This window comes from Argiope bruennichi, chromosome 7 (genome assembly GCF_947563725.1).
Source record: "Argiope bruennichi chromosome 7, qqArgBrue1.1, whole genome shotgun sequence".
NCBI lineage: Eukaryota > Metazoa > Arthropoda > Arachnida > Araneae > Araneidae > Argiope > Argiope bruennichi.
Window position 1 is genome coordinate 28,713,818 of NC_079157.1, and position 24,741 is coordinate 28,738,558.

At 27.2% G+C, this 24,741-nt stretch overlaps 1 protein-coding gene across 4 annotated transcripts in view; it reads right to left on the reverse strand.

Moving 5' to 3' along the window:
* LOC129975699 (girdin-like) overlaps nucleotides 1-24,741 on the reverse strand; it is a 50,393-nt gene that overhangs the window by 24,028 nt on the left and 1,624 nt on the right. For 3 of the 4 annotated variants that reach the window (XM_056088834.1, XM_056088835.1, XM_056088833.1), the window contains exons 2-16: nucleotides 23,571-23,659; nucleotides 23,375-23,480; nucleotides 18,216-18,285; nucleotides 17,096-17,238; nucleotides 15,299-15,439; nucleotides 13,539-13,687; nucleotides 12,477-12,558; nucleotides 12,263-12,334; nucleotides 12,071-12,157; nucleotides 11,608-11,754; nucleotides 10,650-10,785; nucleotides 9,453-9,589; nucleotides 3,467-3,544; nucleotides 1,429-1,599; nucleotides 1,036-1,338 (exon numbers count right to left, since the gene is read on the reverse strand). In XM_056088834.1, coding sequence (XP_055944809.1) covers nucleotides 1,036-1,338; nucleotides 1,429-1,599; nucleotides 3,467-3,544; nucleotides 9,453-9,589; nucleotides 10,650-10,785; nucleotides 11,608-11,754; nucleotides 12,071-12,157; nucleotides 12,263-12,334; nucleotides 12,477-12,558; nucleotides 13,539-13,687; nucleotides 15,299-15,439; nucleotides 17,096-17,238; nucleotides 18,216-18,285; nucleotides 23,375-23,480; nucleotides 23,571-23,659 — 1,911 coding nt within the window. The remainder of the gene's footprint in view (nucleotides 1-1,035; nucleotides 1,339-1,428; nucleotides 1,600-3,466; nucleotides 3,545-9,452; nucleotides 9,590-10,649; nucleotides 10,786-11,607; nucleotides 11,755-12,070; nucleotides 12,158-12,262; nucleotides 12,335-12,476; nucleotides 12,559-13,538; nucleotides 13,688-15,298; nucleotides 15,440-17,095; nucleotides 17,239-18,215; nucleotides 18,286-23,374; nucleotides 23,481-23,570; nucleotides 23,660-24,741) is intronic. The other variant, XM_056088836.1, reaches the window with a different exon arrangement.

Sequence of the window (24,741 nt, forward strand, 5' to 3'; positions counted from 1 at the left end):
GGAAAGGAAGTATCCAATTTTATACAAATATAAAGATTGAATACCACCAGTAATTGCAAATATTTTTCACCAGCATTGAAGACATTAAAAAAAATTATTGTATTATTAAAATTTTCTTCTGCCAGTTTCAAATGAAAAATGTTACTAAGGCACATCATATCTAAAATTACTTTATTTACACTACAGTTAACTGTATTAAAACAGAATATTAGCTTAATTATTTGAAAGGAATTGATACATTAAGAATCTGGCTAATAAATCCAAGATATAAAAATCTGCACATTTTATCAGCTATGTAAACAAAATTATCTATTTATTTTTAAGAAATTCTACTATGTAACTCTTACAATTGTACAGTTTTCTCGTTAACAGCTTTTTACATTGCATAAAATTTTATTAATAACAATTTTTTTATTTGTTTAGTTTGTTGAGTAAATACAATAGATTTACATATTATTTCAGTAATTCATATGTAAAACCTTTGTTATCCTTTTCTAAGAGCAAAATTTTTTCCCCTAAAAAATTAAGAAATCAGATCCTCGTTTTTATCTATCTATATATATTTATAATTAGCAGTAATTTCTTTACCCCCCCCCTTTCCCCCAAAATAGACAATGTTTTGATTGAGTTGATGTCAAATATTTTCATTTCTTTAATAAAGATTATTATTAGCTTTGCAAGTCTTCAACAATTCAGTGCAATCATTTTTTATATTTACAATTAAATATAAATACAAATTTTCCTTATATATTATAAAAAAGTTCAAGGACTTTTGAACAAAAATGACTTGAATTACATGTATATACATAATTCACTAATAACAGCATCAAAATACAATAAATAAGCATTCCATAATGAAATACTCATGTGCAGAAAAGCAACATTCAAAGTCACTTTAAAAGAAACTTATGTCATTAAAATTTAAAAAATATTTTAAATAAATTTAATTTTTACAAATTAAAATCACTAATTAAAAAATATTCCAATATAAATTTAATTCCTACAAAAAATTAAAGGAAAGGAATACTTCCTTACTTCAATAGCAGTCTTTAATCGGCTGTTTTCCTTTTCGAGTCCTTTCATTTCCTGCTCCAAACGATGATTTACTGTTTCAAGATTTGTAGTCTCTCTCTCTAAATCATGATATTTTCGAACAGTGAGTTTTAGACTTTCTACAGTATTATTTAGTTTTTGATTTTCATTTTCTACAGCTTGCAAGTCTTGTTGTAAATCTTTTATTCTTTGTTGACTGGAATCCACCATTTTCTGAAGTTTCTGATTTTCCGTTGTTAGGGAATTCAGACTTTGCTCAAGTTGCTCACATTTAGAAACATCAGCCTTAAATAAATATATTTAACATATTAAATATTAAATTATATTTCAAATTTTAGATAAATTATAATGAATTAAGATTTTTAAAAATCCAACCTGCTGAACTTTTAAAGCTTGTTTCAGTTCCCCAACAAGTTTTTCAAAGTCTGCACATTGCAACTCAAGGGAAGTGAACTTTTTGGCTTCTACTTTCAGTTCTGCTATTTCTTTTTCAAGGTGATTATTCTTTTCTTTCAGAGCCTTGTGTTCTTTTCTGAGATTTCCAATCTGCAATATAACAGCTAATTTAATTTTCATATAAAACAATGGTACTTTTTCATTAGCCGGGAGCAAGCGAAAAATCACCAAATAATGTAGAATTCCGCCAAATTTCTTACGCCACAATCGCATTTGGTTCACAATCTGTTAAGCCGGGCGCAAGCGAAAAATCGACAAATAATGTAGAATTCCGCCAAATTCGTGTTTGGTTCACAATTAGCGACATTTGCATTCGGCTAATGGAAAAGTACTAAAACAATATATAAATAATACACATCATTTAATAGTACAGAAAACTAAGTGCCATTCATGTCAACAAATTGAAATAACTTAATGGGCAAAAAGAACCCTTTTTTTTTTTAAATTTCATGACAGAATTTTGGAAAAAATAAGGCAATGATTTCAGATTTAAAAGTTAAAAAACACCTAATACTTAAGAAATTTGCAGAACATCCAACTATACTTTTAATACAGCATCTTCATTTGAGAACCATTAGTATTTCACTTTTGTGGCTAAGCTGACCATTTTTAAAACTTTCTTTTTGAATTTTTTAACAAATTATTAAATATGTCCAAATCCCTTAAGAAGATTTCAATAGGCATATATTATCCATTAGCAAAATTTTGTAGTCATTGTGTCATCATTTTTATCAAATTATTTATTTACTTTGATTTTTTTTTTAAAAGTGATTCAAGATTCTGAAGTATTCTTTATTTTTTATACTTCACAATGTTTTAAAAATCTTTTAATTATAAAAAAGCTTTTTATAAAATGATTCTTAAAAGATTTTTTTAACAAGTTTCTTTAGAATTTTTTTTTTTAATTTAATTTCATAACTTAGTTATCATAATCTTTGCATTTTTAAAATTTTATTAATAATTAGGCTTTAAATTAATTTACGCATCAACAGAATAATGTTAAGAACACTAGTGGTACTGAAATTTATCAAATTTCTCATACACATAATATTTATGAAATCTATTTAATACAAAAGCTCAATTAATTTATATTAAAAAAGTAGAGTGAAATGGCAAATAACAATGACATAAATTTGTCACAATAAAGTAGTTGAATCTCAAAGATATTACAAAGCTTTGTCTACCAAGTAAGGGATTTAACTATGAATACTAGCAAAAATGCATTAGGTAGATGTAAACAGTACCAAATAAAATAAATTTAATCATTCACTAGCCAATGCTTTCCAACTAAAAAATACTCAAACATATAAAAATTCCAATATAAGGAATTTATATATATTCCAACATATAATCTTAAAAAGTTTTTACTGAAACAACAATGATATAATGTATATATGTTTTTAATTAACTTATTTAATACTTTAAAAAGTAAATTAAAAAGAAAGAAAATTACCCTTAATCATAGGGTAGCACAGAGAAAAAAATTTCAAAAAGCAATTACAGCATTACAAAAGACAGCTGAAGATCAAAAGCTAAGAGAAGTTATTCAAAAAAATACATTAATTTTGTTCCTTTTCAGAATTAGAAAAATGATTTTAATAATTAATGCTGACAAATGAGTTTAATGAAAATTGATTAACATGGTATTATTTTGGTTTCACAGTGAAATCCATGCATGTTAATAAAGCAAAATTGGGATGTTAAGCAAGATATTAATGCTATCAACTAACAAATTATGTCATGTTTTAAGAGAAATTAAATAATAAATTACAAGCCAACAGCTAGCTACAACTTTTACGGTTTGCAAGAAGAAATTTCATGGTATAGATTTTCTCATCTCAAAACATGCAAAAAAAAATTTCTTTGCAATCAAATCTTTCCAACATATAAGCTTAAGAATTTCCTTCACAATAAAACTTTCTGATCTGTATTATAAAATCTTAAGCTGCCGGCTTACATTTTCTAATGCTGCTTTATTCTTCCAATTACTTAAATCTAACTTCCATATATTATCTTCCATATCCTTCATACTTTCCTATAAAGAATAAATATTAAGGTGAAGTAATTTAAAAAGCTGAAAGGTGCATAAAATAAAAAGTAAAAACAACATAAATTGCATTATTAGGGAGCATCAATAAACTTTAATCATTCTACAATTATGGGAAAAAAAAAAAGAAAAAACATTTTGAGAAACTTATATTACTGTACAACTGTGAAAGAGCTGTATTTTAGAAAAATCTGACTGCAAGATAAAGTATTAAAAAATATACACACAACCAGAAAAAATGTCAGAAATGTTCTAAGTCGTGTTCTGTCAAAACTTAAGGTACAATGCTTAATTGTTATTTATGGAATTGATAATTATAGATGCAAATATATATATATATATATATATGTAATGATATTTTAATTCTAATTTCAATTTAATTAATTTCCAAGATTTTATCTTAATTTCGCCCATCACAACTTCATTCTAAAATATTCTCTTATTTTGTGATCCAATTCCACCATCGGTTTAATTAATTCCTCTGTAAAACTAATGCGCCATCAGTACTATGTCTCAAATGAAAGTTATACTTTTGCCCTTATCAGAGGTCAAAACATGGCATGTGGCTGGAATAAGAGTAGTGATCATTTGTTTCGCGCTTCTTTCTTACTTCTGCTTTTGTGACATACTGCCTGTGCTTGTAAATAAATTGCTTTACCGGAATGGATATTAAAGAGAATTAAAAATGCAACGTCTCATCTATATCTTCAAACCTGCGCTCTGCTTCAACCAAAATAATGTTACATATTATTTAGCCGACAGGATTCAAAAAGTATTGCATATATATATATAATGATATTTGAAAATTTAAATTAATCCTAATTAATTTCCTAATTTTTTAGCCTAATTCAGCCCATGTCAAAGTCATTCTAGAATATTCTCTTATTCCCTGATCCTACTACACTTTTTTTTCTAATTAATTCAACTGAAGTTTTGTAAAAATGATTGCGTCATCCGTTCTACGTGCCGAATGAAGGGAACCTTCTATTTCTCTTGTCAAGGTTGCCACACATGAGAAATTCCAATCATAATCGACACATGTCAGAAATCTCATGTTATATAAGACCATGCATAAAATGTTCAGTTGGCCTTCATTCTTCTTTTTTCACTCGTGTCATTCTATGTTGTGTGTGTGTATATTCGTCGTGTATACATAATGTGTGCCTCTCCTGAATAAAATAAAATGATGCCAAAAAAATTGAAAGTATCTTCAATGCCTTTGAAACTGCCTTCTGATTAGAAAATTACAATGCTTATATATATATATATAAATATTAAATCAAATTTAAATCTTAATTAATTTCCTAATTTTTATCTTTATTTAGCTCATATTAACTTCATTCTAAAATGGTCTAAAAAACTGATGAATTCAGCAGGTTCTCAGACTCTGAGCAAAGGGATAACAATCTCAAATGCTTGCAATATTCTTTTAAAAAACCTCAATTTTCCTTTTTGTAAGTCTACATGTGTCAAAGAAACCACTATTAAAATGTCATCGTAACACCATCGAAGGGAAAAATTTCAATCTCTTCTATTCTCAGTCACAATGTAGACCGAGTATTTCTTACCGACGACTTTAGTATGGGAAATTATGCCTTCCGTGGTGAAATAAATCAAAGTTTTAAAATTTCAAAAGTTTCTTCTATTTGGCCATGCAACTGCTAAAATATGTTTACAAACACACATAGAATGTGACATGCTGTATGCATCATTAATATATACATCACAATGTCAGCAGTTCTCCAATAAACTCAAAGTACTGCAGAAAATAGCATTCGTAATGCTGTTGACAGTTTCCAGTAAAACTGAAAAGATGTTGAACTGAGTCCATTTGCCAACATACAGCGAAAGATGCATTAATCTTGATTGGATTCACAGTGTACAGTCTGCTTATCATAATTTCTTACAATTTGTCAAGCTATCCATTGATTTCCCTCCTTGTTAACATCATTTGCAGGTATGAAATAAAACGTGTTGTTCGTTTTCTTGATATACTGGTAAATGAACAACAGCTGGAATTCATTCATGTATGGGAAATAAAAGAATCTGCCATGCAGTTTCACCTGTTTATGTATCTTTCAAACTGACAGTGTGCAATTTTATCAATATGTATGACCACATTTCTAACACTTCTTTCTGGCTTCATGCTAAAAACAATTGTGTCAGTGCCTTTATTCAAGTACTTACTATCAAATATATTTTATGGATTTAATGAAGTTACATTATTTCACTTTTGTGAGATTTGTATGTGTTTGATAGCAAAGGTGAATATAGAACAGCTCACCGGTTCTCAACTTCGATGTCACCATTTAGCATTTGTAAGGTAGTTGATTTATCAGCTGCCCTTTTTTCTATGAAGGACATCCATCTTTTCCTGAACTGTGTTGATTACTAATACTTGAGGACATCATTGAAAACATTTTCTGTCTACAATGCATTGTGAATTTGGATTCAGTGTACTGCAAAAACCATGTACGTAAAAACTTTATGCAAATTCTTATCAGCATTGATATTTCAGCACATACTACATCATCAATTTTGTTATAGAGGAAGATTAGCAAGCATCAGTGTGGCAATTCTCTCTTTTTCTATTCCATTATATTCTATTCAACAGCATTCAGACCCAAATACTTCCTGTTTTACCATGAAAACTATTAACTATTTCAATTTCCATCTGAAAATATGCACTGTGACATCACGCCCATTCATTAGCGATTGCCTATGAAATAAACTTGGGCAGCCTTTATTGTATGTCCTCCCAAATTGGACTGAATGTGAATGCAATGAGTAGGACGCCCAAAGTGATGAACAAACACAATTGTGCCTTGAGCATATGTATATGATGAGGATTGTCTGTATAAGATGGCAAAATTGGTAATCTCTCAATATTGAATGAATTACAACTGACAACTAGATTACAACATCATTTATAATTGCACTTTGCAAATGAATAAATTCTTCAGAGCAAAATGTGACCTGTTTCAAATGAATGAATATTAAATGTATAATTTCAATTTTTGCATACACATCTACAATATATTGATGAAACAATTGATGGCTTGTCAAAATATGATTGTCTTTATTTTCTTAAATCATTAATCAGTACGAATAATTGTTCATTATGCTGCATCTCTTATTTATCATCACTGATTGGATTGAACATTTTAGCATTAAAGTGATAATAGGGGAAAAAATGCAATGAAAGATAGAAAAAGAATTAACTATACTCGCAAAATGAATGCTATGATAAACAACAACAAAATTCAATTTTAATGCAAGGATGCAAAAAATAATTACATAAAAATGTAAATAAATCAAGACCTATTAAAAATTCAATTTAGCAATACAATAGGAAACAATGAAATGGAATCATAAAATATTTAGTCTAGTGTATGTCACTTTTACGTCCGACATTTCGCACTGTTTTTTTTTTTAAACATGCTTTTACTTGTCATGTGTGACATCTATATAAAAGGTATATAAAAATGCAGGTATTCAAATACAATACGTCAAAATTTCAAAACAATCAATGAAATCATCTTTGGAGATTTAAAATTTTGAACAAATGAACATTTACGAAAATAAATTAGAGAGAGAAAGAGCATCAATTCAACCTTCTCTCTCCCTTATTTGATGCAATGGAAAGAGGTAATAAAACATTATTCGACACATCACATTACACTAACATGACGCATAATGAGCATCAAAAGTACCATTGAGGATATCAGCGCTCCTGATCTAAGTCACGTCTTCTGTACTTAAATATTGTGTAGGACACACCATTGACATTAATTGCATGTAAGATGCCATGAAATTCAGAGCTATCTGCCTTGGAGATAGGCATAATTCTTAGATTAATATCATTGAAATGAATGTTAAGGGCCTATTGAGTTAAACATTCCAAAATCAATAATGGCTTTTATGATTACGAAGTACGTGGCAATTGTCAGAATAAGCTTCAACCTAGCAGACTCACGAAGCTAAGAAATAGACACTAACGAGTACTGTCCAAAGAAATTCAGAAAAACCACACCAAACTGATAGCTCACATATTTCAAGAGTTCAAATAAGCATCTGAGACTGTTGTTTCAATAAATAACATTTCCAAGTAAGTACATTTGCTTGGATTCCATGGTTGTACTGCCACCAATAAGCCTTTGATACAAAAATCTAACCACCATGCTCGGTTCAGGCGGTGCAAGGCACATCAAAATTGGACCGTAGATGAGTAGAAACAGGTTCTTTAAAGAGATGAATCGATATTATATCTCCACCAGTTGGATAGCAGAGACAGGGTTTGGCGTAAGCAAGGACAACACCTACTACCAGATTATACTGTGCCTACAGTAAATTTTGGTTTAGGTGAAAAAATGATCTGGAGATGTTTCTCATGGTATGGACAGGACATTTGATACTAATTCATGGTAAGCTCAATGCCGGCTATTATTCCACTGTTCTGAACAACGTGTTTCCTATTCTGTGGCAGTTTTACAGGTTGGATCATTGTTATTTCCAGGATGACAATGCCACCCACTTGTCATGTTTCGAAGTCCACCGTGGATTAGTATGATGACAATGGGATGAACTGATTGGCCTAGCTTGTCCAGAATTCAGAGTTGAATCTAAGAGAAAACCTCTGGGACAAGTTAGATTGCCGAATTAAGGGATGCAGCAACCATCCAAACTCAGTGAAAGAAATTACATGCTTTCTCTAAGCTAATAGGAAGAAATTACTTAAACACTTGTGGAAAGCATGCCTCGGAGGGTTAAAGCTGTTATTGCCTCAGGTGGAGACTCTACCAATTATTCAATAAGAATAAATTGTGTTTAATCTCTTTTATCACAGGTGTTCAACTACTTAATGGTAGGCAGTGCATAGACAATACATTACATTACATACAACATTAAGAAGTTTGATTTAACAATTTTTATGTGGACCAGGCTCCATACATAATAAATTTTCTAAGAAAACAAGATTACGATTGTATTTTCTAATACTCCAACTGTGAAGATTGACCTGAATTATACATAAATTTTGTAATAACCTTTACAAATGAGGGCAGTTTTCACAAGACTCTACTAACCTAAATTCATTCAAATGTACACAATCATAATAAAATGTAGATAATTATTTTGTTTAGTAAAATTCAGGGTCTTTTAATTTTTTCAATAAAGATACAACATGGATTAAAACCCTAATCAAGTTTTGAATGCCTGAATTGCTTTTCTGTGCAAGTACTTTTTAAAAAGAAAATGTTGCTTTTCATACAACTGAAACTGTATCGAGTATGAAAATAAATGAAAATTAATGATATTCATTCAAATATTTTCACCTTACCTTTGTAAAAAAATTTCAATAAAATAAAAAGGTAAACAGTTCAACTTCAGTTATCTGAATAAAATGGGGACCAAGTAGCTTGAGATACTGGATTCAGATTATTAGTTCAAAAATTAAATAAAAAAGATTTCAGGCAGAAAAAAAAAAAAAAAACTATTATTTTAAAGTATGAAAAAGTAGAATATTTACATTAAAAAAGAAACCATTAATTAAATTCTGTATGCAGATTAATTGCATACATTTGAATTAAAATGTAGATATTTATTTATTAGACTTTGCATATAATATTTAAGTTATATTTTAATTTAAACAAATTAAATACAATATTCTGAAAAAATGTCTCATTTCCACTATCTTTTTCTCATGTTAACACTTTTCCTCAACATTCTTCAAAAATCAACCAAATTTATTTCAAATGCACTTTCTAAAAGTTGTGACAATATTTAGGAATAGATTTACTCTTTCTGTGGTATTTTTAACTTAAAAGGTTAAGACAACAGAGATTTTACTCTTATTTTTGCAAATCCATTCTTTAAATCTTTTGAAAGTAATACTTACGGGATCAGAAATCTCAAAAGATGGTGACCTATTTAGACTCTCAACAAGCATATGCAGTCTTTTGTTCTCAAGCTCCAACTGTAACACACGGGTTTGCGTTTCAGTATTCAGTTGTTCCATCAGACTATGATTTTCCACTATGAAAATAAAAACCATTATATAATTTAAAATAACTGTTACAAAAATATTTATCAGAATACACTTTAAGTGATGTGACAGAACTTTAATCAATACTTCAAAGACAGATTAAAAATTTTGGAAAAAATTAGCAATAATAATATTAATAAAGATAATAAAAAATAAGAAATTTTTTATTAATTTAAGATAATAAAAAATAAGCAATTTCATGATCAAATGATACTGTACAGAGATTTGCTATAACAGGCAATTTATTACTAATATTACATTTAGCATTTATTACAATTCTTTTTTTAGAAATTCAAGGAAACTTTCTATTAGTAAGAATAACATTTTTAATAATGCCTTGCATAAAGTTATTTTGCGGAGAATATAATACCAGACAATATTTTCATTTAAACTTCAAACAGCTATAAATTATTTATGAGAATTTTAAATCAAAAAGGAGCCAAACTGTATGGTTATCTTGGCATATATAAGTGTGTGTGTGTGTGTAATGATATCTCTTGGAGCCAAATTGTATGGTTATCTTGGTCTATATAAGTGTGTGGGTAATGATATCTCTTAAATCTGTCTTAATTCACTAGTTTTTTAATCTTAAATTATCCATATTATTTTATTCTAAAATTTTCTATTTCCTGATCTAAATGATCCTAATACTTACAGCATTCCTTCCAAAGATAGCTCTGACCCCCTTTCTTGAATTACTCATGTCAAAGAAAACCCTAAGAAATTCTCAGTAAAAAGTGTTGAAAGAAAAAATCATCATTTTTTTTTTTTTTTTCAGTGCTAATAGGTGCATTACATTGATGTTTCCCCTGTGCATTCTCATGTATAAATCTTGCCCTTTCATGGAAAAATAAATTTCAGTTAATTATAAATTTCTTATTGTTGGTCACACATCTGGAAACATACATAGATATATTGTTTTACTATAAATATCCTTAATAAATGTGAAGAAATTTTTGTTAAATTTTGTATTTCCAAAAATGAGAGACAACAGTTTTCAAGAAGCACTTACATGTTTAGCATTCACAAAACAAAAATAAAAGTTCTTACGTGGGGAAGGAGTAAATGCCTGAGACAGTTCACTCTGAAGCTGAACTAGTTCTTCCATTGAAGCCTTACGCTCAATGTGAAGTTGAGCATTTTCTTCGAGCAACTGCTGAATCTTTTCTTTGTCAGAATCTCGTTCCTAAACATGAGAAGATTTTAAAATGACACAAACAAAAGTTTCTCTTAAATGTAACAATAGAGAGGGTGATCAGCTTATAAACATAACACATGATGTTTGTTATCTGAATTGTTGATGAACCGATCATGGATGTAACAAAAATTATTTCATAGAAATATGATTTTTTTTGTAATGAAAATAAAGCAAACTTCTATAATTTTTCAACAAAGTTTATTGACATGAAATGACGAAGACACATACATAATCTATTTGGTTTCCAAGTCAAGCAAAATTTTTGACCATTCTTTTTAGGCTGAGTGATTCTATCACAATTCATTAAATTTTCAAATAAAAAAAATCAGATGAAAAGACTTAAAGAAAAGGAATCATCTATTTAAAGCAAAGAAAGCAACCAAATTATATATACATACATTAAAATATTTTTCACAAATTATTAATAGATGAATAAAAATTCATACTTTAGAATTTAATACCCCCAAAATAACTGTTCTCCTGGCAAGCTAGTTACAATTCATAACAGCTTCTTGGTATTCCATATTTTTTATCTGCTCACCCTTCTTGTAATGAGCTGAATTGTAAATAGAGTGATGCACATTTCTAATCTTACATACAATGTTGCCATTTCTTTTGTTTGTTCTATGAAGCATTCAACATCAGATAATTTTCCTTTTACATAACAATTTTCCTTGAAAATGGTCATTACCTGATTTGTTTGTACTTTCACTGATTCATCATTGACTATCCATGCTACACTAAATTGATTTTTAACCAAAATTTAGACTTTCTAAGGTAGTAAAAACAAGAAGAAGAAAAAATACTCACAATATTCAGCTCATTTATTTGGGAGCAATATTTTAGAATTTCTGCTTCCAATTCAACAACTTGCTCAGCTCTTTTTCTGCTTGCTTCCAACTGTTCTTCAAGCATAGACTTAGTCTCCACAAGAATGCGGTTATCTTCTCTCAGTTCCTAAATACCAAAATAGTCGAAATAAAAAAAAAAAAAATTCTAAATTTAACAAAACAAATAAATGAATTTAAATAAATAAATGTGGGATATTTTAAAGAAACCATGAAGAATTACTGTACACATTTTAAATATGCAAATATACACTTTATTTTACTATTAAAAGATATTTTATCAAAATTTATACATTAAGAGTTTAAATTTTTGAACAACATACACAAATTTGTGAAGAAAGAATTACGTTTGGTTCTTCCTTCATTAATTTAGATATCTAATTGCTTTAAAGAAAAGAACAAAATTTAAAAGGAGGAAAAATTACCTCAACTCTTGATTTGTAAAAGTCTAATTCATTCATCTTATCTTTATACCTTTGGATTTCACTTTCTAGGCGATCAACTTTATGTACCTATAAAAAGTTTTCAAATAATGAAATAATAAAGAAAATGAGAACAATAAATAATTTAAACCATTTTTTCAAATTTAAATTCATTTTTAATCCATGCACACTTACTCTTTCTTTCAAAATATCAATTTCATCTCTGTATGTTTTGGCAGTGCGTGCATCCTGAATTAGCTCCAAATTCTGAAAAAGAGACATTAATAGTAGAAATTATTTTTAATTAATTAATTAATTTAAGAAACTAGACATTGTTCTAAAGATAATATTTTATAACTTATAATAGCTCTTGTATATAATTTTTTTTTTTTTTTTTTTTTTTTTTTACCTCTTGGCGAAGTTTACACTGAGATTCTTTTGATTTTTCCAATTCTTCCTTCAATTCAGTTATTCCTTCATTTTTCTCTTCCCTAAAAGAAATAGAACATTAATTAAATTGATCAGAATTCAGTTTTTCAAAATATTACACAATTCTAATAATTAATAAAAAAAACATAATTTAAACATATGTCAAAACTTATTTTGTAATTTTATTCTATACAGCAACCATAAAATATATTCTCATGTTTATGTGGAATATAATGCAGCTTAAATTAAGGAATAGAAGATTAACTTTAGTCACCAATGTTTGTAAAAAAAAAAAGCACAACTAAAAATGGGATAATTTTAAAAATTTTAATAAGCATAAATAAATAAACAAAACACAACTAATGTTATAAGCTTACCCAAAAAAAAAAAACAGCAATTTTAGAATTAAAAATGCAGATTATTTCATAATACTGCCTACCTTTGGCAACCAGCTTGTTTGCCTAGATTACTGACTTTTAAGACAGTTAACTATTAATACAGAATACATTTATTAGATTTCACCTTGTTATTTAATAAGACTGAAACACACAAGTTAATTGGAATCGATTTGCAACAAATTATGATTTGAGCAAATTAATATGCCTATATATTGACATTAAAGTATGTAATTTAGCTATTGCACAGAATTCTAAGTTATTTCATGAAATAATGATTGTGATTTCTGAATTATTTCACAGAATGTCTTAGAGTATGAAATAACAAATTCCATACTCTAAAAACTCTAAAAATGCAAGTCATGATGATAATGTGACTGGTGAAGGTTAAGCAAGATTTCGTGTTAGATTAATAATCTAATATTTTGTTAATCTAATATTTTGCAGCTATATATATATATATATATATATATATATATATATATATATATATATATATATATGGATTTATCAAAAAGAAATAATTTTTTAAACAAATAACGTTAAATAATGACAATATATAGCAAACGATTTATGACAATGCTATTAATAGAATATATAATTTAAACAAGTTAATACAAATATCTTCACATAACAATAAGACTTACACTTCTTGTTGAAGTTTTCGTAACCGAGCCTTCACATCAGCCAACTCCACTATCAAATGAGATTTATCAATGCTGGTTGAACTAGTAGGGCTTAAGGTGCTGGTCCCAGAAGTATAACATAAATTTTGTAAGGCAAATTGAATAACTTTCTGCAATATAAAACAATCATATTTAAAAGCCATGCATAGGTAACTTATAACCATAATAAGATACGTTAAAAATTAAATATATGCATCACATTTTCACCACTAAATGATATCCAACAAACTTTGTAATTTGAAAATTTTACGCTTTTGTCAGTAACTTCAGAAAATATTTTTAAAAAATCAGTTGAATATCTTCATATGAAAGAATTTAACTTCATCCTCAATAATTTCTGGAAAATCTAAATTTCTCTATGAGTAAAAAGATAAAAGATTGGAAACATCAAAGATCACTTTATATATATAATTAAAGTACCCAAACCAACAGACTGGTTCTATCAACTCAAAAAGCATGTTTATAACAGCCTAAATTAAATGGAAAGAATTCAAAAATTTGAAGGAAGTGAGACTTAAAAGTAAAGAAAATGGTTATGATAACATATCAGAAATGTTATAACACACAAAAATTACTAAGTTGGCACATTATGACTAAGATATAAACATTTCTCAAATGATAAATATATACATAAAAGAATTATACAAAATAAATTAGATAATTTGTCTTCATATTTTTCTTTATATTTGTATTGTGTAAGGTTGCTTAACAAATTTGGGGGCAGGGGATTTCCAGTGTTTTTCTTTAATTGTATATGTTGCTTAAGAGGAAACATAACAGCAGTATTTATCTGGGGGTTTTTTATAAGAGAATAATCATATCCCTTAGTTCTTATGAATAAAAAAACATAGAAGTGGAAAAATAACAACAGCATTCATGTGCTATTTATAAGAGAGAAACCCTATCCCCTAGTTTTTATGTATATAAAATAAAAAGTCAGTAGCTATTTAATATTACCTGAAATAACGACACATTAAATGAATGCTTATATTTATATAAAAACAGGGAGTGATATTGATCATTTCCTTAAGCTCTCTAATTTTAAGTCATACAAAATTAATGGCTCAGGACATAAAAAAATATAACACAAATAAGCATTCTTGCAATCTTGATAATGATTTTTTACCAAAAAAATCATAAAGCAATTTTTTTCTGCCAATTTCAGCAAATTTTTCATTTACCAATATCATTCACTCCCCCACCCCTACCCGCTCATAACAGTTTAATTTGTAAATCTGTTTTGCATTCATTAAACATCCCCCTAAAAAAAAAAAGGAAAAAAAAAACACTTTCTTCTACTTTTCGAAAGTTTCATAATACTTTACTGCACTAATTTTGCAGACTGTAGCAAATCTCTTGAGAACAGAGCATTTAAAACACCTCCATAAAGGTATATGTCATCATATGTAGTTCTTAGACCAGACAAAAATACTTTCTTCAGAATTTCAAAAAGCATATTTTTGTTGCTATATTGCTTTTGATTAAGAGATTTCTAATTAAGAGATTTTAATATATCTAACTAGATGCTGTCTTTATTCATCAGAAATTCACATGAAATATACTACAATTTTAAAAGTTCTTATCGCATGTGTATTAATCAAAGTTGGCTTAACTTTAAATATTTCTTTATTTCCAGTTTATTATGATAGCTTCTAATTCTTGAACTATTTCACTGAGAAGCATGAGATAGCAGTTAGCATAAATTATAAACCTATTCTTACTTGGGAAAGTTCATCTCTTTCCTTGACTAGACGGCGAAGATGTTGAACTAGAAGGCTGTACATGTGCTCTTGATCTTCAGCAGGAACTAAAGAAAGCTCATTCCACTCACTTGTCCAAACAGATTCAGGATTATCAGTAATCTAAAGATGAAGAATAGAGAACAGTTTAGTGACAAATTAATACTCGTGTTAATTTTTTATATGATTATTACTTTTAATAACTGGACTGTTAGATAATAAAAACAACTTCTTAGCAATACAAAAAACCTCTTAAAATGGGAAAGGAAGTAATTGTGATCATATTTCAAAAATCTGGAAAACTATCACAAGTAAAAATATGATAAAAATTCAAATAATTCAGGATTCAAATGCAATAAAACACATACAGATATAAACATATATTTTCAAATAATTTAATTAGTAATTTTAAAAAAAAGGAAGTTTTTTTTAAAAAAAAAGTAATAAAGAAATTATGTTTCACTGCATTGAGAAAAGATTGAGTTTTCTTAACATGTTTTAAAAGAAGTTAAACTTCTTTTTCATAATGAGATCAGTTTTTTTTATTCATATAATTACTGCTATTAAAATTGTTAGTATACAAAAGACATTTTGAAGCAGACAACGGTTTTTCACTAAACACAAGGTGTATGTATATTAATAAATATTGGAGATAAAGACGTGCTATAGAAAATAATGACTCAAAAAAAATGTAAGGAATTGTAATAAGCTATGCAATAATTTATCGCCTACATATTTACAATCAGTATAAATCATTTTGAAACACATTTAGAGAAAGATTTCCTAACCTTAAATTACCCAATTTTCAATTGTATTTTTGCTTATAAGAAAAAATATTTCAGTTCATAGAACATCTAAACTGTTAATATTCAAGCATATTTAATTATTAATCTTTAAATGAAATACTTGTTCTTAAATAAAATATGAGAAATGTGAGGAAAGTCCAAGGATTCTAAAACTGCACATTTAAAAATGTAATAAATATATAAAAATAATAATTCTAGAGATGTGTATATATCAAGATTAAAATCATTTCGGAATGAAAGTACTTTCCACCTTTTTGTACAATTAGAAGATAAGTTCTGTGAACCGCATCAACTTCCTGCAAGGTGTATATTTCTATCCTCATTTGTTACTAAAAATCTAATCACTACATATGCTGTATAAAATGCTTAAGATAAGAAATAATTTATTATCCAATTAATGGTACAAAGGAATTAAATCTATAAACCGAGTGAAACTCAAATACTTTGTGTTCCGATATCTGTCACAGTATGTAAGGGAAAGGCAGTAGGTATAAATGCAACAGTTTTTACTTATAGAATTATGATCATTTAAACTACTGCCATAAAATTTTTCTTCTTCATCTAAAAGCTTTCCTATAAAAGCTTGGAAGACGAAATCAACCAGGAATGCCAATAACAAACATTGCCAATTTTTAACCATAAATGCCAATATCTATGTTTGATTGGATAAGATACCAGTTACTAAGATACTACTGATTTTAAATTTCAGTTATTTAGATAACAGCATTGGCATTCGTGAAAAAATAATATATATTTAAAAAAAATCACAAATTATAATATCTATATAAAAAAAATTTATTCCTTGAAGATTACAAGTTTTTTGAAATATTAAGAATTTTTTAAGAAATAAAAAATTTTTCTTTTAAAAATTGTATAAAAATAACATGATATTTGAAACAATATGTTTATATTTAATACAGTTTAAATTACACAAAATATCATAATTTAATACAAATACAAAATGCAACATTACTTGCTGTATGTAGTCAACTATTTTATGCTGAATTTCTAAATCCATGGATTTTATTACTTCAATAAAATGCTCTTTTCTTTCACACTGCACAGCACAGCCTAATATTAAGAGTAATAGAACTTCCATCTCCCCAACACTGGAATCTACATTATAATATATCAAGAGATTTTTTTAAAATGTTAAAATACAATTTTTATATCAACATTCAACAAAAATTTTTGATCAATACATTTTTAAAACATTAACTTGTTTAGAAATAAATTTTTCTAAAAAGATATATATATATATAAAGCTTCTATGAGCAAGCAATCATTAAAATTGTCATTGAGGAAAGGGCGGTGAGAAAAAAATTTTTTGTAGACACAAGATGCAGCATTTTCCAAATATGCAAAAACAAAAAATATTATTTTTTTATACTGTTCTAAATGAATATTAAGTAAAATTTAAAGAATTTACTGCAAAAAAAAAAAAAAAAAGCCTCAACATTAGCTGAAAAAGAAAGAATAATTCAGCAATCAGCAATGAATACCGGTTCTAAACGCAAAACATAAAAAGGCAGCATTAATATCAATTTATTAAGAATAAATTAAGAAAAAGAAGAAAAATATAAAGTTCTCTAAATATTAATTATGAATATTTATTAAATTTGGTAAAAATGTGTAATTTAAAAAAATCTTACCATACAAATTTACCATTTACAAATGAAATTTTACTGATGTTAAAGTAAAAAAAAGTTAGAGATTACATAATAAAAAGTGAGAAATACTGATCAAATAGATTGCTATATATAATATAGTTGATTACTGTTATATTAAAGTTATGCATAAGTGGATGCTGAAAATGAAAAAAACTAAAAACTGGGATTAAAAAAATCTATAAAGTAACATTTTACACTTAAAACAATTTACTTTTAATAAAAATTTCAAAACAATTTGGAAAAAAAATTACTTATTTCTCAAATTAATTTATGTAAAAAATTGTAAGGAAATAATAATTAAGTCAGAAATATAATAAAAACCTAAGCATAAAACTATATTATGGCAAAAAATATAACAAAATAAAATACGATAAATATAACTTTTTTTTAAGATTATAAGAAGCATATGTTGAATTTACTTACGCTCATCATTAAGTTTTGCTAAGGTTAAGATATCAGGTACCTTAATCAGTAACAACTGCCCCAGAACTTCCTGCAAAATGATGAATAAAAAAATGACAATCCAAAAGAGTACAAAAAAAAAAAAAAAAACATACTTTATCTTTTCAAATAAATTTATAAGAACTATATCAAAAAAGATAATGTTCTTAAAATAATATAAATGATAAAAAAAATAGAAATAAAAAATATTTTTCAATTCGGATACAGGATTTTGTGACATGCAAAAAAAGATTATATAGGGATAGGTAGAAGCTTTAAAAGTAGATATTTTATACATAGCATTAAAAGTAGACATCAAATTTAAATGAAATTAAGAAGTCATACTCACTCAAAACATAGTCAAATTAAAAAAAAAAAAAAATCTAGATATACAAAACTTGATTAGTTAAGTATTAAGATCATGACTTTTTCAAGTGCAATTTAAATGAAAACTTCTTTAGATATTTATTGAAAAAAAACTTCAGATTTCATAGCAAGCATACACATATAATGTTTCTGGATAGTTGCAATTCATATGACTCTACTCAACCCTGAAAAGTATATTCTAATCGACATACTTCAATGAAACTTGGTTTGTATATCAGCCTCATTTTTTTAGACGCAATTTTTATATAATGCAAAAAATGACAAAAAACATTAGAAAATGGAAATCAGGAACATAAACAACAGAAGAAAAAAAAGAAAGAAGAACATTTAAATATACCAACTAGTTAATGCAGGAAAAAGATTGTTCATCCTTGTCTTTAAATAAGAAAAACTGTGCTTTATTGGTCAAAATGTTTCAACAGCAGTAACAATTTAGTAGCTCAGTAGGTATATTGACATTTGAAAGGCTTGCAGAATAGGCAAAGAATGAATTGAAAAAGATAATTATTAAATTTGAAAAGATCAGAGAATTAGGTGCATTCCCAGGAAGAGGACGGAAATGGATTACAAATCAAATTGTGGAAGAAGTTGCTTTTGATGTGGTTGAAAGACAGCCAAATTCTCAATATTCTTCAAAACTTGCTAGACATGTCATGTGATTTGTCTCTCTTAGTCTATGATACAAAAGGTTCTGCCATTCATTTTAAAGTGGTATCCATATGAAGTCCACACGATGTAAAAACTGTATGCTTAAAATTCAGAACCACACAGTAATTTTGTTTACTATTTTGCCACTGACTGTGCAACATTTAATGGCTAGAGGAGGTGTGTCTTATCCAAGATGAAACAATAAATACTCATATTTATTGCATATGGGATATCGCATATTCTAATGTTACATATGAACAGCTCTGCATTTTGATTATATTACTGCATGGTAAGATTTTACAGCTGATTTCATACTTGGTTCTTTTTCTTTAAGGAGCATTCTCCTCATGGGCTTAAAAGGATTTCTGTCATGGATACCTCTAAATGCAAACTTCTACAACATCAAGCAAGCCATTCATGACTCACAAGAAGGTGAATGTTTTAGTCCTACTATCTCTATACAAGATATCACAATACTGCATATAGCTTGACAAGTTAAGAAAGGGTCTTTAGATTTGAATTTCTGTGATTTCTGGTTGTGAAGATTCCTAGAAGATCATGTCTATGGAGAAAGCATATGGACCTCATTGAATTGAAAACAAGAATAACATGCCATGTTGTTGCAATTTCTTAAGAAAATTTTTGCACTGCTATTGAATATACTATAAAACACTTTAAACATGTGATTTATGCAAATAAATTGTACATTGAACAAATAATGCGACTGAATAGATTTTTGTGCTCCAAATTTATATTTTTGTTCTTTATGGCCATGTTTTGCCTGTAAGTTGAAATTTGAATTATATTTTATTGCAGAATTCTTTCTTCCATAGTCCAAATAATATTATATATATATAAATACATATCAAGTTAAAAACAATATGTCAACCATAATGGTCTTTACATAAGTGTGTGAATGGAGTCAATTTAATTATAACCATCCTGTATTTTCAAAGTAGATTGGCAATTGTGTTATTTATAAACAAATATTATGATGCAGATACAATACAATCTTCAGCAAACATGTATAGTATTCAAACTAGAGTGAATATATGCAATGTCAAGCATAGTGTTGCATATGACATGGCTCTTGGATCATTAATTTTCGTTTGATTCATTACCAAGTTCAAAATGGAAAGCCAAGCTAAATAATGATAGTAGGGTGAAAAATTTCACTGCTTTTTTACTACAGTCTGTGAATAAACTCTTTCAACTCAACCAGAAATAATTTAAGAATCAACTTAAAAAAGATTATTTCATCATTTTTTTTTTCAATAAAGGTACAGTGTTCCAGTAGTAAAATAAGAAAAATGGAAAAGATGAAAAAATTAGAATACTGAATTACAGTAATTTTAGTTTTAAATCTTAAAACTTAGAAAAACTGATTTAAAAATGTCTCAAAATTCAATAAATAGTATAAGGCTTTCAAAAAAAAATCATTTGAACAGTAATAGTTTGTTTTAGCTGATGATGCATTGAACCCCCCCCCCCCCTCCCTCCCACAATCCTCTCTCCATAATCATAAAAAGCATATTAATAATATAAACAACAAATTCACCTAAAATAAAACTGATGGATTTTTAAAAAATAATTCTACATCAAATTTTAAAATTCAGATTTTTGTGATGCACTGTCAAAAATAAGATTATTTATTACTAAATTTCATGGCTGTCAGTGACAGATCATCTCATTATTTTACACACACACACAAAAAAAAAAACTTTTAAGTATAGCTTTAAAAAAATAGAGTAACACATTTATGAAATTTTTAAAATGGTGCATGAAAGATTTCTGGTAAGAAATTCAAATGGAAAACAAAATAATGATACTATGCCACAAAATTAATTAAAATTATTAAATGAAAAATCCAAAATGCAAGAAATAAAAATGGAAGCTTCTTAAGAATATTAAATTTCTAAAAAACACACAGTCAAAATCCTTCAGGAAAATGTTGAGGATTGTTATTTTCAACAATATTTAGAAATTTTTTGTTTAATATTAATAATAATTTTTACTTATAGGATAATCTTTGTTATAAAAGAAAGAAATTATCAATGATTTAATTTTTAGAATGACTTTTGCTTCAGAAATAATATTTGAAATTCAAATTTCACTTTGGCATGCAATGCCAATGTCAGAACTTAAACCTTTTTAAGAATGCCATTTTTTTTGCTTAGCATAGCTCTTGATTGCATAGCAAAATTATAATTAAGTTCTTCATATAAAGGAAATTGGTACCTTTCCATCAGTTCACAGCTTTTGTCATAAAGCATTAACATAAGCATACAATGTCATGATTAAGTTAATTCAGTAGCTACTTAAATGCAAGCATATTTATCTTAGGCCTCGTTCCCACACCTTATGGCACAACAGAGTTCGCAATAAATAGGTCATATTTCCCATTATAAATCAGGCATTTCCAGCAAAATGTCAATAAAGGCTTCTGTATTAAAGGCCTATGAACTGAAGAATACTAATTAAACAGCACCATTTGACAGATTTCAAACAACCACAGATCCCTCAAGTATGAACAGGCAAACTAACAAGGGGAGGGCATGGGGTTGAAATCTGGGATCGGGATGAGATTTAGTATAATGATAGTATACATTTAGAACGTTCATTCATGAAAATATTAAAACAATTCAGTCAATTTCCAGAAAATGGTCCTCAAACTTTTGGTAAAGCTTATATACTGATAACTTGATTCCCGTCCCGCTGATCCCGAAGATAGTGTAAATATTCAATTAAATGTGCACCATCAATTGTCATCACTAATTTTTAATAAGATGATAAGGTATGCATAGTACGTTGCCCAACTTTCTGATGAAAGAGATACTTTTAAATGCAAATGAAGTTTATTTTTCCATAGATCTCTTAAGCTCTTCAGTCCTGAATTTTTTAAAACTGGTTTAAAAATTTGATTTCTAGATCTTTCACCTTTGTTACATCTCAGTAGTTTGCGGAAAAAAATATTTGCTGATCAAACAATTTTATTTTCCATAATTTTCGGGTACACATATGTGTAATTGATTAGATTGTCATGTAAAGCAAGTTAAAGCATCCTCAAAAAAAAAAAAATTATTATATTAATAATCTTTTAAACCTTATTTTGAATGAAATTTCATTTTTATTTAAATATTACATAAGTAGATACTGAATTTTGAGCACTTGACTGTTTGTTCTAGATTTAAATCCTGGATATCTGCATTTTTATTCATAATTATAACGCATGTAATGTTGTAGATAGCTTGACATATCTAGTCTTATTTCTTTTGAATTGGGAAGGGACAATTTTTCTTGATCTTTTAGAGGTATTTTCACCAAAAGGTGGTAATGAAATCTCCAATGGTCTTTTAGTTGCATTTCCATCATTTGATGACCCTTCTTCTATTAATTTGTTTCCATTCAAAGATGATTTTTTACTTGTTCTTGATTTCTTTTCTTGCTGATGATGAGAATTCCCTCATATTGCGTTTTAATATTTTCAAGAATGAACATTCTAACCATCATTATACTAAATCTCAACCCGATTTCAGATTTCAACCCCATGTCCTCCTCTAGTAAGTCACAGGCCATGAGAACAATGCTTTATGGCATAATTACAGTGTAAAATATAAAATTTTATCACTTTTCTTAGCCCACTTTCTTGATAAGCAATATTACCATCTCTAATTAATGTCCATTTTTTACAACCTTCAAAAATCAAATATTTGTGAACAGACATCCTTTCAACACATTTAAATTTATTATAGTTTCTATTTTAAAGAGTAATATATTACACCTATTACTAAAAAGAATGTTGACATAAGTTTTCATTCAATGAAATAACCTAAATGTTTCATTTTCTTATCTCAAGGAACAAGGTAATGTATTGATTTACTAATTAGATATAATTATGCAATCAAAGTAATTAAGAGAAAATATAGATTAAGTGAATTTCTTTCCTTAGATTAATCTCAAAACCAAAAATAGTTTAATACACCATTGCTTAAAAAAATACTCTTGAAAGAGTTAATAATGCAGCAGTATGTAGTTGAACTAATGGAAAAGAACCAGGAAAAGTATTCTATTTGTATCACCATTTCTAAATGCTGAGACATACTTACCTCATAAAATGCTTTTATATTATGGAGTATAATATCCAAATTCCGTATCCGAGTAGCCAGATCATCTGTTGATGAGCTAATTCCATGATATGGTGGATGAGGATCACTACAAATAACAATCAAATTAATAAATGATAATTATGCCACTATAAATATATCAATAAATAATAAGCCAAGAAAGAAAAATGAAACAAACATTTCTAGCCACATATTATAAATGAAAAGCCCATCACACAGACATCTGTATTCCAATATTTTCTTTTCTTCATCTTGGAATGTTTTAGCCTATAAAAATATTCAAAATGGTAATTAACAATAGGAATAATTTTTCACTGATATATATATATATATATATATATATATATATATATATATATATATATATATATATATATATATATATATATATATATACATATGTAAATAATTTGATTATTAACAAATAATAAGAATTATGTGAAGTGATAATTTTTGTACCAAAGCTATTTAACACAACAAAATAATAAAGTAATTTATGAAAAGAACTTAACAACAGTTATTCAGCTTTTTAATTCAAAAGTTAAAAATTTAGGAATTAATATTCTTTATCAATTATGAATAAACCTTTCTAATTTTATTCTCTTTTGCTTTTTTATCCAGATTATACATGACAGTTTTTACTTTAACACAAAAATCGTTGTATTAACTAAATGTTCATTCTACATCTGATTTTCCTTGTACAATATTCTAATATTCAAATTCTTAAATGTAAAAGCAAGACAGATGTTATTTTGCTAAGAAAATGTATATTAAAAGTAAAGGAGAAATCTATGCAGATTATAATATAGAAATTAAAAATTTCTACTATCTATCTTATTTTTTATATAAACAAAAAATTGAAAATTGGTAATATTAAACAAATTAAATATAAAAAAAAGATCTAAACTGAATTTATGGTCACGTACAGAACGACGAGAAATAATAATCATATTTAAATAACAATAAATATGGCAAATTTTAACTTGAAAAATACAAAATTTCCTTTTAAAACTAAAATTGCAAAAGGGAAATAAGTTAGTGCTTTGCCACCTTTCCATGCATATGACCTCTCAATTTTTAAATCACAAATCAAATAGCATTTCCTCTCTTATAAAATTTTCAATAAGCCTATCCACCATGGTCTTCATAAATGAAATAGACAAAAATTACAGAGAATAATGACAGACATGTCAGAAGAACATCACAAATATACTGAATTTTTAATAACTTAGAGATACAGCATATTATTCACTAAGAAAAAAACACTACATTATAAAATTGGGAATTTTATAAGACAAGCATATGAAATTTCTATATTGAGATCAATCATTCATAAAATAAAAATAGAG